Source organism: Octopus bimaculoides, chromosome 28 (genome assembly GCF_046866305.1).
Source record: "Octopus bimaculoides isolate indiv1 chromosome 28, ASM4686630v1, whole genome shotgun sequence".
Taxonomy (NCBI): domain Eukaryota; kingdom Metazoa; phylum Mollusca; class Cephalopoda; order Octopoda; family Octopodidae; genus Octopus; species Octopus bimaculoides.
Genome location: NC_142955.1, coordinates 20,910,587 through 20,925,586, shown reverse-complemented (window position 1 = coordinate 20,925,586; position 15,000 = coordinate 20,910,587). Strand labels below are relative to the sequence as shown.

Here is a 15,000-nt window from a genome sequence, read left to right as displayed (position 1 = left end):
GCTGTGGCTTTTCCCGTTGAATCTGTTGTAGTGTCTGATAGTGGCAATGCTGCTGTTGCTGTTGTTGCTGTTGTTTCTCGCGCTGTATTTGTTGCAATGTTTGGTAGTGACTAAGTTGTTGCTGTTGTTTCTCTTGCTGTATCTGTTGTAAAGTTTGATAAATGCTGTGTTGTTGTTGTTGTTGTTGCTGTTGTTGTTGTTGTTGCTGTTGCTGTTGTTCTTGTGATTGTTGCTTCTGCAGTTGCCTGCCCTGGGTGCGAGCATAGTGGCTTTCACCATCCTCATAGACATCGTCGTCCTCATAGTCGTTGCGGTAACCGTTGAGCTTATTCAATTTGTCTAGCCTGTCCTCGAGGCCAGGGATGATGCGCAGAATGTCGTCGACGTGTGAGTTGCGCAGCAGGTAGAGTGAGATGCCAAACACAGCTGCCATTTCGGCAGTGATGAAGGACACTCCGGCAAAGAAGAACGACCAGCCATAGAAGTAGGCAAACTTTGGGCCTTGGACACCAATGATCTTGGCTCGATGTCCCACCTCATCGTTGACAGCTGATATGTAGAGAATGATGCCAACTGACAAAGCCAGACCTGAAGAAGAGATAATAATAATAATAATAACAATAATAATAATAATAATAATAATTGTTACCACTACCACCTAATAGTAATAGTAATAGTAATGATAATAATAATAATAATAATTAGTACCACTACCACCAATAATTGTCGGAGCCATGGGAACAGTGAGTAAAAATCTTGAGAAGTACGTGCAACAAATAGGGGCTGCAATAAGGGTGGAGCACTTGCAGAAAACAGCACTGCTTGAAATCATAATCTAGTGATCATAATTGCAACACCCTAACCACTATGCCATTCACCTTCATAATAATAATAATAATAATAATAATAATAATAATAATAATTGATTCTGGTTTTATTGGCCACAAGAGCTAATATAAATTAAGAATATGTAAGGACAAAGACAGGACGAAGGGTACAAAGGGTTTTGTCTGAAAAGGTAGAAAAAACGTTCGTGTAAACAGTGAGGAAAACAGAGAAAGATATAACAAATAAAACTCCCAATGGGGGGGGGGGGCGCTTCGAAAGGTTACACGTGGAAAAACCCATAAAAGCCACGGGAGCCTGGTCAGAAAATAAGAAAGGGGTAGAGAGCCCTTTCTCCTTTTATATTACCCTTTTTTTTTTTACAGGTGTATCCTCAGAATTGGTCCGTTCATACTGGCCATTTTACTGATATTTACCCACCTTTCAATAAATTTGCTATGAGACAGCACTTCCCTCTCTACTCTCATCTTCCTCTTCAAGTGGAACTTGAAAAAGTTGATGAGGCCTTCAAGGAGGACCTCATATTCTGGCTGATGCTCAACTTTATCAGAGCTGCCATTTGCACTTCATTGCCAGTGACCTCCTTTTCAAGTAGAAGAATAACCAATGATGAAACGTGGGTGCTTTACAATAATATCCAAAGGAAACAACAATGGTTATCACCCAATGAAAACGAGCAGACTACACCCAGAAAAGGTTATGCTTTGTGTTTAGTGGAACATGAAAAGTGTCATCTAATATGAAGTATTGAACTCCAGTGAAACAATTAATACTGGTAATTACTATCACCAACTGGATTCACTGTATGAAAATTTGCAGAAAAAGCCATCATCATTGGTCAATTATAAAGGCGTGAGGCTCCTGCATCATCATCCTCATCCTCATCATCATTCATTCTGAATGGTGCCATTGGTTGGATAGTTTGATTGCAGAATGGCATGCAAGGAGTCTGCACCAAGCTCCAGTCTAATCTGGCAAGGTCTCTACTGTTGGATGCCCTTCCTAATGCTAACCACTCCAAGAGTGTACTGGGGGATTTCTATGTCCCACTAGCATGGGGGCCAGTCAAGCAGCAGTGACATCAACCACAATCAAAGGATGCTTTTTATGTGCCACTTGCACTGGCACCAGCCATGCTCAAATGGTGCTTTTTACGTGCCACAGGCACAGGTGCTAGTCAGGTGGCACTGACATCAGCCATGACAACTTGCATTACACAAAACAAAATTCCTCACACTTAACATGGCAGTTGTGGCTCATCCTCCTGATCCACCCAACTTTGCCTCATCAGATTATCCGCTTTTCAGATCAATGCAACATCATTTAAATGGGAAAACAATTCAATAATCAAGGAGGGGTAAAAATAGAAATTGAAACTCTTTTTACATCGAAACCTGAAGATTTTATGCCCCAGATGGGATCAACAACTTATCAGCCAGATGGGATTAGGTTATTAAAATTGAGGCTAAAGTATTATATTCATGAAATATATCCATTACAACCAAATAAGTGTCTTTTCCTTTCCTCATTCAAAATGCGACAAGACTCTGTATTCTGCCTAATATACATGTATACATGCATATATATATATACACACACACACACACATATATAGGGACATAAATATATGCACACATATATATGTACATACGTATATGCACATACATTTATACATATCTGGCATATGCACATATATACACGTACAAATATAGACACACACAAACACATCTTAAAAGTAAATAGACGCCATTAGTTTTGAAAGATTCTATAAACCAAATAATGTCATTTAATGTCTTTGAATACTTAATCAAGGATTTTGTAGAGATGCCTTGTGCAATTTTAAATAATTTAACCCATTTAAGCAGAGAACTAATGAGTAATGTCCACAGCACCAATAGAACAGTATAATGAGGGGTGTCTGTTTAATTTTGAAATGTCTGTGTGTGTGTTTATGTAAGTATGTATGTTATATATATGTGTGTGTGTGTGTGTGGTAATATGTAAAGATAAAATCCAAGGATCAAGGTGTAGGAAGTGAGTAAGCTTCATGCAGTCTGTAGAAGCTATAAAAAAAAACAACTTTCCGGAACAATAGTGGTTTATTGATGGACACAGTTGTAAATGTTTCCCATATCGAAGTCCAATAAGCTGAGAAAAGTTATTCTATAGTTCAGAGTTAGCAGCAGGGGCTGCTGGGTATGTACGTAAAAATCCAAATTGAAGGAATGGAGGAGATAAAATCCAGACCACACATGTTTCATAGCTGGCAGAACTTCGTCTGAGTAGATACTACTTCTGAGGTTCTGCCAGTTATGAAACAAGTGTGGTCTCTTCCATTCCTTCAATTTGGATATATATATATATATATATATATATATATATATATATAGTCTTTTATTCTTTTAACTGCTTCAGTCATTTAACTGCAGCCATGCTGGAGCACTGCCTTTAGTTGAACAAATCGACCCCGGGATTTATTCTTTGTAAGCCTAGTACTTATTCAATCGGTCTCTTTTGCCAAACTGGTAAGTTACGGGGATGAAAACACACCAGTATCAGTTGTCAAACGATGATGGGAAGACAAACACAGACGCACAAACATATGCATATATATATATACATGATGGGCTTCATTCAGTTTATATCTACCAAATCAACTCACAAGGCTTTGGTCAGCTGAGACTATGGCAGAAGACACTCGCTCAAGGTGCCGTGCAGTGGGACTGAACCTGGAATCATATGGTTGGAAGCCAGCTTCTTACAACACAGCCATGGCTGTGCCTATATACATAGATATTAATTTGTTTACATCAAATGCCCCCAGGTGTGCTCAGGATACATACATACATATATACACATATATATATACACATACACAAACACAAAAAAACAAAATAAAAGAGGAATAAAGGAAGAAAGTGCATGTGTTTAGCTCACCTGAGAAAACATAAATAATGGCACCGAATAAAGTTTTCACGTCGGTCTTAATGTTACCAATCACACTGGTTATGGCAGCCACCACGATCATGATGAGAGCAAAAACTGGATATGGTGCAGACAAACGGATGGCTCCTGGAGAGAGAGAGAGAGAGAGAGAGAGAGAGAGAGTGACAGAGGGGGAGAAAGAGAGAGTGAGAGGAAGAGCTAGAAACATGGACAGAGTACACTACGTAAAAAAGATTTTTTTATTTGTTTTTTTGGTTAGTGTTAGTTCCTGTTTGCTTCTCTCTAGAAATCAAAGGAAATGACTACCCTTCCCTTCACATTTTGCTTCTGTGACTTGGACATCGATGTCTTGGAACTGACCCATTTTCCATTACATTTCAGACAAATTTGGCACTGAGTTGCTGAAGCAGAATTTTTTAAAACTTTCTGAAAGTTTGAAGAACTTTTAAAAAGTTTCTAAAAGTTTCAAGAAATTCTAGAATGTTCTGGCACCATATATGACAGTATAAATATAGGGATCTAAAGGCTACAATAGGCAGCCGAGGAAATACCTGTTTGAAACGAGGGTATTTTTCCACCACTGGGGTCGATGCAATCAACTAGACCCCTCCCTCCAAATTTCAGGCCATGTGCCTAGAGTAGAAAGCATCATTACTGACATCATCATCATCATCATCATCATCATCATCATCATTATTATTATCATTATTATTATTATTAGGGCAGCAAGCTGGCAGAATCGTTAGCGCCCTGAACGAAATGTTTAGCAGTATTTTGCCTGCCACTATGCTCTGAGTTCAAATTCCACTGAGGTTGACTTTGCCTTTCATCTTTTAGGGTTCAATTAAATGAGTACCAGTTATACACTGGGGTCAATGTAATCACCTTAATCCATTCCCCCAACTTGAGGCCTTGTGCTTCCAGGGGAAAGGATTATTATTATTATCATTACTATTAAGGCAGTGAGCTGGCAGAGTCGATAGCACGCTGGGCCAAATGCCTAGCGGCATTTTATCCGTCTTTATGTTCTGAGTTCAAATTCTTCCAAGGTCAACTTTGTCTTTTATCTTCCTGGGGTCGATAAATTAAGTACAAGTTGAGTACTGGGGTCGATGTAATCGACTAGTCCCCTCCCGCCAAAATGGCTGCCTTTGTGACAAACCTTGAAACAATTATTATTACTATTATGCCTCCCATCTTCAAAGATGAAGCCTTAGGGAGTTATGCGGAGGCAGAATTACCAAAATTGAACTTGCAACAGACAGGGTGTCACACACACACACACACACATGGGACATGCTTTTTGTTTTAGAAGAAAGAATTATAAAGGAGACAGGTATGGCTGAAAGAATTTAGTGGCAAGTGAAGCAGGACGAACTTACGAATGATGGCCATGGAAGTACTGGCTTGCTCCACTCTGTCATAACTTTGTCTGTAGTAGTCAATGTTAGCACAATATGATGGACTGAATTCTGAAATAAAAGGGAAACAAATTCAAAATAGGAAATATGTGTGTGTGTGTGTGTGTGTGTGTGTGTGTGTGTGTGTGTGTGTGAAAAGTAGGGAGGGAAAATGTGGTATGACTAAAAACCAGGGCTGTGAAGTCAAAACAAAAAACTTCGACTCCAACTCCGACTCCTCTACTATTGGCACCTCTGATTCTGACTCCTCTTAATGAAATCAAGTGATTATGATCTACATATCTCATAAAACATATGCATACACTTGTACTTTGAGTCGGCCTATATGTCACAACTGGTTTAGATTAAAGAATAAAGATATCATGAGTCGGAGTCAGAGTCAGTATAGTTTTATTGACTCTGACTCCACAGCCCTGCTAAAAACTCAGAAGTTCCTGAGAATGAAGTTTGAAAAATCCTGTGGGATGCAATGATTCAGTGTGACCATCAGATCAGACATTGGGAACCTGACCTTGTTGTGGTGAACAAAAAAGACCAAAATACCATGCTTGGTAATTGACATCACATGTCCTGGTGAGAACAGGATCGAAGAGAAAAAAGAAGGAAAAAAATGAACAGCTATGACAATTGGGAGTGGGAAATATGCAGGGTGGGGGCATTGAAGAGAATAGACATGATACCACATGTATTTGTTTTACAACATTGAAGAGTTACATCATCACGTTTGGAAATGCAATCCATGGTGTCCAATTGAGTTTTCTCTTGTAAATCAGTTTTTATGAACCCATAGATTGATAAAAAGTTCATGTTGCTTATGGAACCAATGCATCCCAGACAGCTTGAAACATCAGTGAGGTGTTTGGTGAAGATGTGGCAGATGAGTGCACTGTATGTCAATGGTTTGAGAAGTTCCGGTCTGGTGACTTCTCTCTTGAAAATCCACCTTGGTAGAACTGAGACCATGGTGGATAATCATGAGATGGAAACTGTAGTGGAAGTGGATACATCTGAAACTATGCAAGGGTTAGCAGCAAGACTTGACGTTTCAATTGCAACTGTATTGGATCATCTCAAACAAACTGGCAAAGTAAAGAAGCTGGTCAAGTGGGTATCACACAAACTGAATGTCATTTTGGAATTTGCTGTTCGTTGCTGTCACAGTATAAAATCGAACCATTTTCGCATCGTATTGTTACATGTGAAGAAAAATAAATTCTTTTCAACAATAGCAAGTGTTCTGCATGGTGATGATGTTACAAGTACATTTTTAGGCTTCTGCCAACCAAACTAATTCAATGATTTTACTAAGATTTGATGAAGAGAGTTATTACATCATGTGAAAAAATGAAAACGTTTTCATCAGGTGAATATAGACATGAGTTAAACATATTAAAAAATGACATTCTACAAATCCAAATATGTGCCAGTTCATGTCTCTCTGGCAAATTCCAGCGAGAAAAGGACGTAATTTCCCTGTTGTACCCAGGTACAGCCTTGAGACTCATGGTACATTCAGTCAGACATTCAAGATCGTACAAAAAACTGGAATACATATCAGTCTTCACTTTGCTGTAATTCTGTTTTGTAAATGATTGTGACTTCATTGGTCCACCTTGGGGCTTTACTATCTAAGGGCCCAATTCACTTGAATCTTGAACTTTAACATACATACACACCTTACAATCACATACACACACACATACACATTCATATATACACACTTTCATACAAACACATACATACAAATATATACATACATTCATACAAACACATACATGCATATGCGCCATACATACATACTAACACGTACATACATACATACATACATATAGTCATACATACATACATATATACATACATAAATACACACAATAATGCATACACACATTCATACATATATACATGTCATACATACACACATACACTCATACATTCATACATGCCATACATATATACATACACACAATCCTACATACATATGATCATAAATTCATACAAACATACATATATACACACATACAATCATGCATACATATATATATATATATATGCACGTACATACATACACACACACATATATACATACATAGAAATGATGATAAAGTCTGTGACTATAATAAGACTTTAAGACCTTCTTAAGATTCAATGAGTGATACTTCCTTTCTCTCCAAGATGGTGGCCGGTCAGAATTTACTTTAGATTAAAATGGAAAAGAGAACACACACACACACATACACATACATACACACACATATATATACATACATACACATAAATAAATATATATATATACACACATATATATACATGTAAATATATATACATATATAAATATACATATATATATATATATATATATATATATATATACATACATATATATGCATGTATATATATATGTACACATGCGTACATACATATATAAATATGTACATAAACACATGTATACATACACTCATTCATAATACACATACATATGTATAAAGATGCATATATATATATATATACACACATATATATATACACACATATATATATATACATACATATATATACATACATATATATACATACATACATACATATACATATATATATATACATACATACATACATACATATATATACATACATACATACATATATATACATACATACATACATATATATACATACATACATATATATACATACATACATACATATATATATATATATATATATATACATACATATATATATATATATATATGTATGTGTATATATATATAATATATATATATATATATATATATGAGTATACACATGTAAACACGTAAGAACCACACAGAGACAGATATGTATAGATACACACACACATGCATGTGCGTGTGTGTGTGTGTGTGTGTGTGTGTGTGTGAGTGAAAGGGAGGGAGGGAGCCAGTCGCCCACCTCCTGCCTCTACTCTTCTTCCCCTCTACAATTCTCTTATTCTTTTCTTCCCTCATTCCCCTGCCGATGGTCACGTGCCGAAGCACTGTGTCAGCTTCTGACGTAAGCAACTGTATCACCCCGGCTGGTCAGCTGGCTTGCTTGCTGGCTGGCTGCAACACACACGCACACCCATTAACACACACACACACACACACACACACACACACACCACATTTAGGTACACTCAAACTCATTCTGTACGGCTTGCAAAATCACATCTAACATGTATATACTATATTAAAGTGTGTGTCTGTGTGACTTTATATATATCTACATTATATATACAAACATACACACACACACACACATATATATATAAACGTGTATATATGCGTGTACGTGTGTGTGTGTGTGTGTTTATATGCTTGCGAATAGCGGTTCGGCAAAAGTACCCGATAGAATAGGTTAAAAAGAATAAGTCCTGGGGTCGATCTGCTCCAGCATGGGCGCAGTCAAATGACTGAAACAAGTAAAAGAATATATATCTATCGATCTACGCATACATGTATATAAATAAGGGACTGTCTGTTCTCATATATCTATCCGTATTACACACACAAATATACATAAACCGGCTGCATACATCTTCTATGATATCTATCTATCTGTCTATCTATCTATCTATCTATCTATCTATCTATCTATCTATCTATCTATCTATCTATCTATCTATCTATCTATCTATCTATCTATCTGTCTGTCTGTCTGTCTATCTATCTATCTATCTATCTATCTATCTATCTATCTATCTGTCTATCTATCTATCTATCTATCTATCTGTCTATCTATCTATCAATCTCCTGTTTGTTTACTCTCTCTCTCTCTCTCTCTATCTATCTATTTCTTGACACTGAACATATAATATAGTATTACTACAAGTAGTAGTATTTGAAGTTGCAGCCACTGTGGTAGTGGTACCTGTGGTAGTAATGTCAATGCTTGTTGTGTTAGTAGTAGTAGTAGTAGTAGTAGTAGTAGTAACACATCTATAACCATCTCCTTTTAACTGCCATTACTCTTCAACTACGATACCATCTCCCCCCCCCCCCACCACACCTCCACTACTACTACTGCTGCTGCTGTTACTACGATGGCAGCAATGACAACAACAAACACCACCACCAGTACCCAAACAATAGAATGCATCAGTATACAGGGCAGGATTCCTCACAGTCTCCTTCTAACTAACACAGGATATTACACCAAAATGTTACGAAACTCCCCAGCAATTCATCACAAGTGACCTTGTTGCTATTTACAACAGACACAAACCAGGACATAACAGCAGCCACAGCACGCCATTTGTGGACCTTGGCTCCAGCATGAGGCCTCAGTCTGTCTTTCCTCGGAGTCTTCATGGTTCTTGGAGCAGCTGAACACTACACCAGGCCATATTCTATGCTTCATCTCTTACTTGTTTCAGTTGTTAGACCACGACCATTCTGGGGCACGGCTTCGACTTAAATGGATTGGCCAGTACCTTTTTTTTCTTGTTTTAGGCCTGGTACTTATTCTGTGTGTTCTATATTTAGCCAAACTGCTTAGTTACAGTGATGAAAACAAACCAACACTAGTTGTGAAATGGTGCTGGGGGTCAAGTCCTGACACACACACATATATAAATGACAGGCTTCTTTCAGTTTCCGTCTACCAAATCCACTCATAAGTTTTGGTCAGCCTGAGGAAACAGTAGAAGATACTTGCCTAAGGTGCCATACAGTGGGACTGAACCTAGAACCCTGTGGTTGGGAAGCAAGCTTCTTACCACACAGCCACTCCTGCAACTTATGTAGGATGCTTTTAAGAGACACTGCTCTCATGGATGGCCACTGGTTCACAATGGACTCATTTATCCTCTGACAGGTCTTGTTTTAGGTCCTGCAGAATATCCACAGCACCCTCCTCACCTGGCAAGGTAAGTGGGGGAGCTGATTTACTCGTTAGCTACCTGACCACTAAAACAGGCTCAACTGAGTTACATGATACCAGTAGCACGGTTTTCTTCACCTGACCTCAACTGTTGAACAAATTTACATGCAATGAGAAAATCAAAATGGAAATCATAGTTGTGGCTGATGCCAGTGCCACCTGACTGGCACATGTGCTGGTGGAACAGGCTCCCTGTACCGGTGGCACATAAAAAGTACCATCCGAACATGGTTGATGCCAGTGCCTCCTGAATGGTTCCTGTGCTGGTGGCACATAAAAATCGCCCACTACACAATTGAAGCGGCTGGCGTTAGGAAGGGCATCCAGCTGTAGAAAGCTTGCCAGATCAGATGGGAACCTGGTGCAGCCTCTTGGCTTGCCAGTCCTCAGTCAAACCACCCAACCCATGCCAGCATGGAGAATGATGATAGGGTTGTTGGTGGTATGATGAAATAATAAGGCCATAGGTGTTACTTTATCATAACTGTGGTTTCAGAAGATTACTTTTGAAACAGATGGTTCCTGGTTCAACTCCACGGCATGACAATAAACCCAAGCACAGATGTATGCCTAAAATGTTTACTTCTCAACTATGCAGTTTCAGATTTGGCTCACTAGTTAGGCTGTTAGGCTTACAATCATGAGGTAATGAGTTCAACTCCCAGACCGGGCTGTGAGTTGTGTTCTTGAGCAAGACACTTTATTTTCACGTTGCTCTAGTTCACTCAGCTGTAGAAATGAGTTGCAACATCACCGGTGCCAAGCTGTATCGGCCCCTTGGCCTTTCCCTTGGATAACATCGGTGGTGTGGAAAGGGGTGGGGCTGCTATGCATGGGTGACTGTTGGTCTTCCAGAAACAACCTTGCCTGGACTTGTGCCTCAGAAGGGAACTTTCTAGGTGCAATTCCACAGTTATTCATGACCGAAGGGGGTCTTTATCCCTCCTTTACCCCCATTGGAAGGTACCTTGAGCAAGTCTTTTCCAGTCCATCCCAGGGGTCAACCAAAATCTTGTGAAAATATTTAGTAAACAGAAAGTGTATGGAAGTCTATCATATTATGTACGTGTATGAGTGTTTGTGCGAAGGTCTACATTTGCTGTTTCATCAGATGCAGTGGACTGAGTTGGTAATTTCCTCTTGACAAACTGCTTGTTTGCTGTGAGGAAGAAGGGTTAGTGATAGGAAAGGTATCCAGCCGTGAATAATACCTCAATAATATACATTTACCTGACACATGTGATGGTGGCTTATTGCTTAGGCTATTTGCCTCATGATCATGGAGTTGTGAGTTCGATTCTTGGTGGTGCATTGTATTCTTAAGCAAGACACTTTATTTCCCATTGCTTCAGTCAGCTCTACTGGCAAAATCAAAGGGGCCACCTAGGCACACTCTGTGTCATGCTGAAAATCCCCCCTGAGAACTACGTTAAGGGTATGCATGTCTGTGGAGTACTCAGCCACTTGCATGTTAATTGATCAAGTGGAAACCCCATCATGAAAACCAACAGAATGCCTGTTTATATTCTTTTATTATTTTACTTGTTTCAGTCATTTGACTGTGGCCATGCTGGAGCACTGCCTTTTACTCAAACAAATCGACCCTAGGACTTGGTCTTTGTAAGCCTAATACTTATTTTATCGGTTTCTTTTGCCAAACTGCTAAGTTACGGGGGTCATAAACACAGACACACACGCACATACATATATATCTATAAATATACATATTAGATTAGTGCATAATTATTGCGGGGTTTTTTTCAACAAATTTTACTCAACAAAAACAATAACAATATTTAACAAAAACATCTTTAAATGACGGTCTGACCGTCTGCCAAGCAAATGGGAAACATTAATTGAAGTGGATGGTGACTATGCTCCGGAATAATCATTTCAAGATGTTTTTGTTACATGTTGTTATTGTTTTTGTTGAATAAAATTTGTTGAAAAAAAGCCGCAATAATTATGTACCAACATAAAACATATATACATGTACATACATACATGCATACATATATATATATATATATATATATATATATATATATATATTGGATGTCCACTTAGTGGTCATCCTTCTTATATGCATATATATATGTTTTTGTATATCTGCGTTTGTCCACTCCACCATTGCTTGACAACTGATGTTGGTGTGTTTACATCCCTGTAACTTAGCGGTTCAGCATAAGACAGCAATAGAATAAGTACCAGGCTTACAAAGAATAAGTCCAAGGGTCGATTCTTTCGGCCAAAAGGCTGTGCCGTAGCATGGCCCCAGACTGAAACAAGTAAAAGAATAAGAGAATAAAAGAATATAACAACCTGGTCCCTAAAACTCCTTTGACAATCCCCCTCCACACGACACGGTCCTGCATTGCTGTGTTCAGATCTCTAATATCCAGCCCTGAGTCCTGAGATATAGTATCTGGAAATTTCAGTTTTCTGGGGAAAATACTTCCAGAGGGATGCCATAGGAGCAGGGATAAGATAACCTCTTTCTCTGCTCGATCACAGAGGCCAGCAAATAGTAGCCATTTCTACTTTAGCTTGAGGAATATTGATATCAGATTTCCATAGATGTTACGAAGTGTTGGGTGTGATCTCCAACTGATTTTCTGCATCTTTCTGGGCAGTTTAGTATATGTTCCGGTGGAGGCGCAATGGCCCAGTGGTTAGGGCAGTGGACTCGCAGTCATAGGATCGCGGTTTCGATTCCCAGACCAGGTGTTTATTGAGTGTTTATTGAGCGAAAACACCTAAAAGCTCCACGAGGCTCCGGCAGGGGATGGTGGCGAACCCTGCTGTACTCTTTCGCCGCAACTTTCTCTCACTCTTACTTCCTGTTTCTGTTGTGCCTGTAATTCAAAGGGGTCAGCCTTGTCACACTGTGTGTCACGCTGAATATCCCCGAGAACTATGTTAAGGGTACACGTGTCTGTGGAGTGCTCAGCCACTTGCACGTTAATTTCACGAGCAGGCTTGTTCCGTTGAACGGATCAACTGGAACCCTCGACGTCGTAAGCGATGGAGTGCCAACAACATGTATATGTTTCATCTTGTTGTTTTTCTAAGAGAGCTGATAAGGTCCAGGTCTCTGATCTGCAGAGAAGGGCCGGCTCAATCAATGTTTCTAAATATTTTAATTTTTAACGTGGGTGGACGGCATGAGTGCCAGATCTTATCAAGTCTGTTACATGCATCCCAAACAAGAGCTTTGTGGATGCAAAAGTCCATTTGGGAGTCTACCATGTGTCATTCAAGAACTGTTCCTGCTAACCAGGATACAAGAAGCATCACAGCTGGGCTTGACAGATTCTTGAAGATTCCTGCTCAACCAATTGGTTCCAGTATCAGAGAACTGTTCCTCTTGAATTTGACTTTCCAGAAGTATTATCCGAATGATGTTTGTTCTTGTTGGTAAATGAGGAGAAACAGCATGAGAAGCAAATGCAATGTTTTATAGAGTGACCATTTCCGTCAGAGTCACCAGTCTGCCAAAAAGAGAGTTGTGGGGAGAAGGGGTAGGGGGGGGGCAATGGAGCAACTCACAGCACACACCTGTGCATTGGAGAACAGGTGGGTGAGAAAAGATGAGAGAGAAACGGATGGACAGACATGCAGACAGACAGACAGATAGATGGATAGATAGATAGATAGCTAGAGAGAGAGAGATATTGACAGACAAACAGACAGATAAATATAGATAGATAGATAGATAGAAATAGAGACAGAAAAATAGACAGATAGACAAACACACACACACACACACACACATATATATATATATATATGTATATAGAGAGAGAGGGGGGAAGACAGAAAGAGACAAGCAGTTAGAAAGAAATAGATAGATAGATAGATAGACAGATAGATAACTATGTAGAGGGACAGACATGAACAGCCAAATGGATAGAGAGAGAGACAAATGGACAGACAGACGGATGGCTGAACAGACAGATTGACAGAGAGATGAACAGGCGGGAAGAAGGAGGGCGGGACAGACGAGGATAGACCGATAGACAGGTAAAAAGAACAGGAGACAGAAAGAGTGAAACAGACAGACAAACAGACAGGCAAGCAAGCAGACGGATCAACACTCGGAGAGATATAACTAGACACAAATAACTTGCAGATGTAGTCGGGTGCTAGTCGGGTGCATCAATACCAGCATTTGACTGACGTGACATTTCATCGACCGGAAAGGATGAGAGTCGAAGTTGGTATGGTATACAACACTTGACTTCGGTGGAATTTGAACTGAGATCGTAAAGGAGCGAATGGCTAACGACGTTCGCCCGTATGCCACCGCGTCAATGACAAATAATCGGCCATTCTACTATCGGTGCAGTTGCATAAAATTTGTGCGGGGAGGAGCTTGGAACCCCTCGACTCTGAAATGAATGAAAAGCAGTCTACGTCGGAACGTAGAGCCGGAAGAAATAGCGCTGAGCAATTCATCCGGCGCTTTAACGGTTCTGCCAACTCGCCACCTTAAGAATGATAACAATGATATTGTCTTCAACGACTCCCCGTTTATCGTATCATTACACACACACACACACACACACGCTTACACACACACACGCGCTTACACACAAAGACAGAGATATTGCAGTGATATAATTTTGTGTTGGTCACTAATTCACCGTTTATTGCACTATATATACATAGATATATATACATGCATACACACACACATATATATATACATATACACGCGCACACACACATTGTAGACACTGACACGAAAATATACAGTCAGTTACATGTAGTATGTAGCCAAAACATCAAGTACTCTTTCTTTTACTCTCTCTCTCTCTGTCTATCTATACAAACGCAAACAGCCCCTCCCCACAGAACACACATTGTGTGATGCTCTGCTCTC

At 39.3% G+C, this 15,000-nt stretch overlaps 1 protein-coding gene across 2 annotated transcripts in view; it reads right to left on the bottom strand.

The window, feature by feature from the left end:
- Positions 1-15,000, bottom strand: part of LOC106873334 (uncharacterized) — a 29,565-nt gene that overhangs the window by 3,165 nt on the left and 11,400 nt on the right. For both annotated transcript variants that reach the window (XM_089343965.1, XM_052977716.2), the window contains exons 2-4: positions 5,175-5,264; positions 3,784-3,918; positions 1-588 (exon numbers count right to left, since the gene is read on the bottom strand). The exon at positions 1-588 is cut by the window's left edge and continues 3,165 nt beyond it. In XM_089343965.1, the coding sequence (XP_089200091.1) occupies positions 1-588; positions 3,784-3,918; positions 5,175-5,187 (736 nt within the window). In that variant the 5' untranslated portion in view covers positions 5,188-5,264. The remainder of the gene's footprint in view (positions 589-3,783; positions 3,919-5,174; positions 5,265-15,000) is intronic.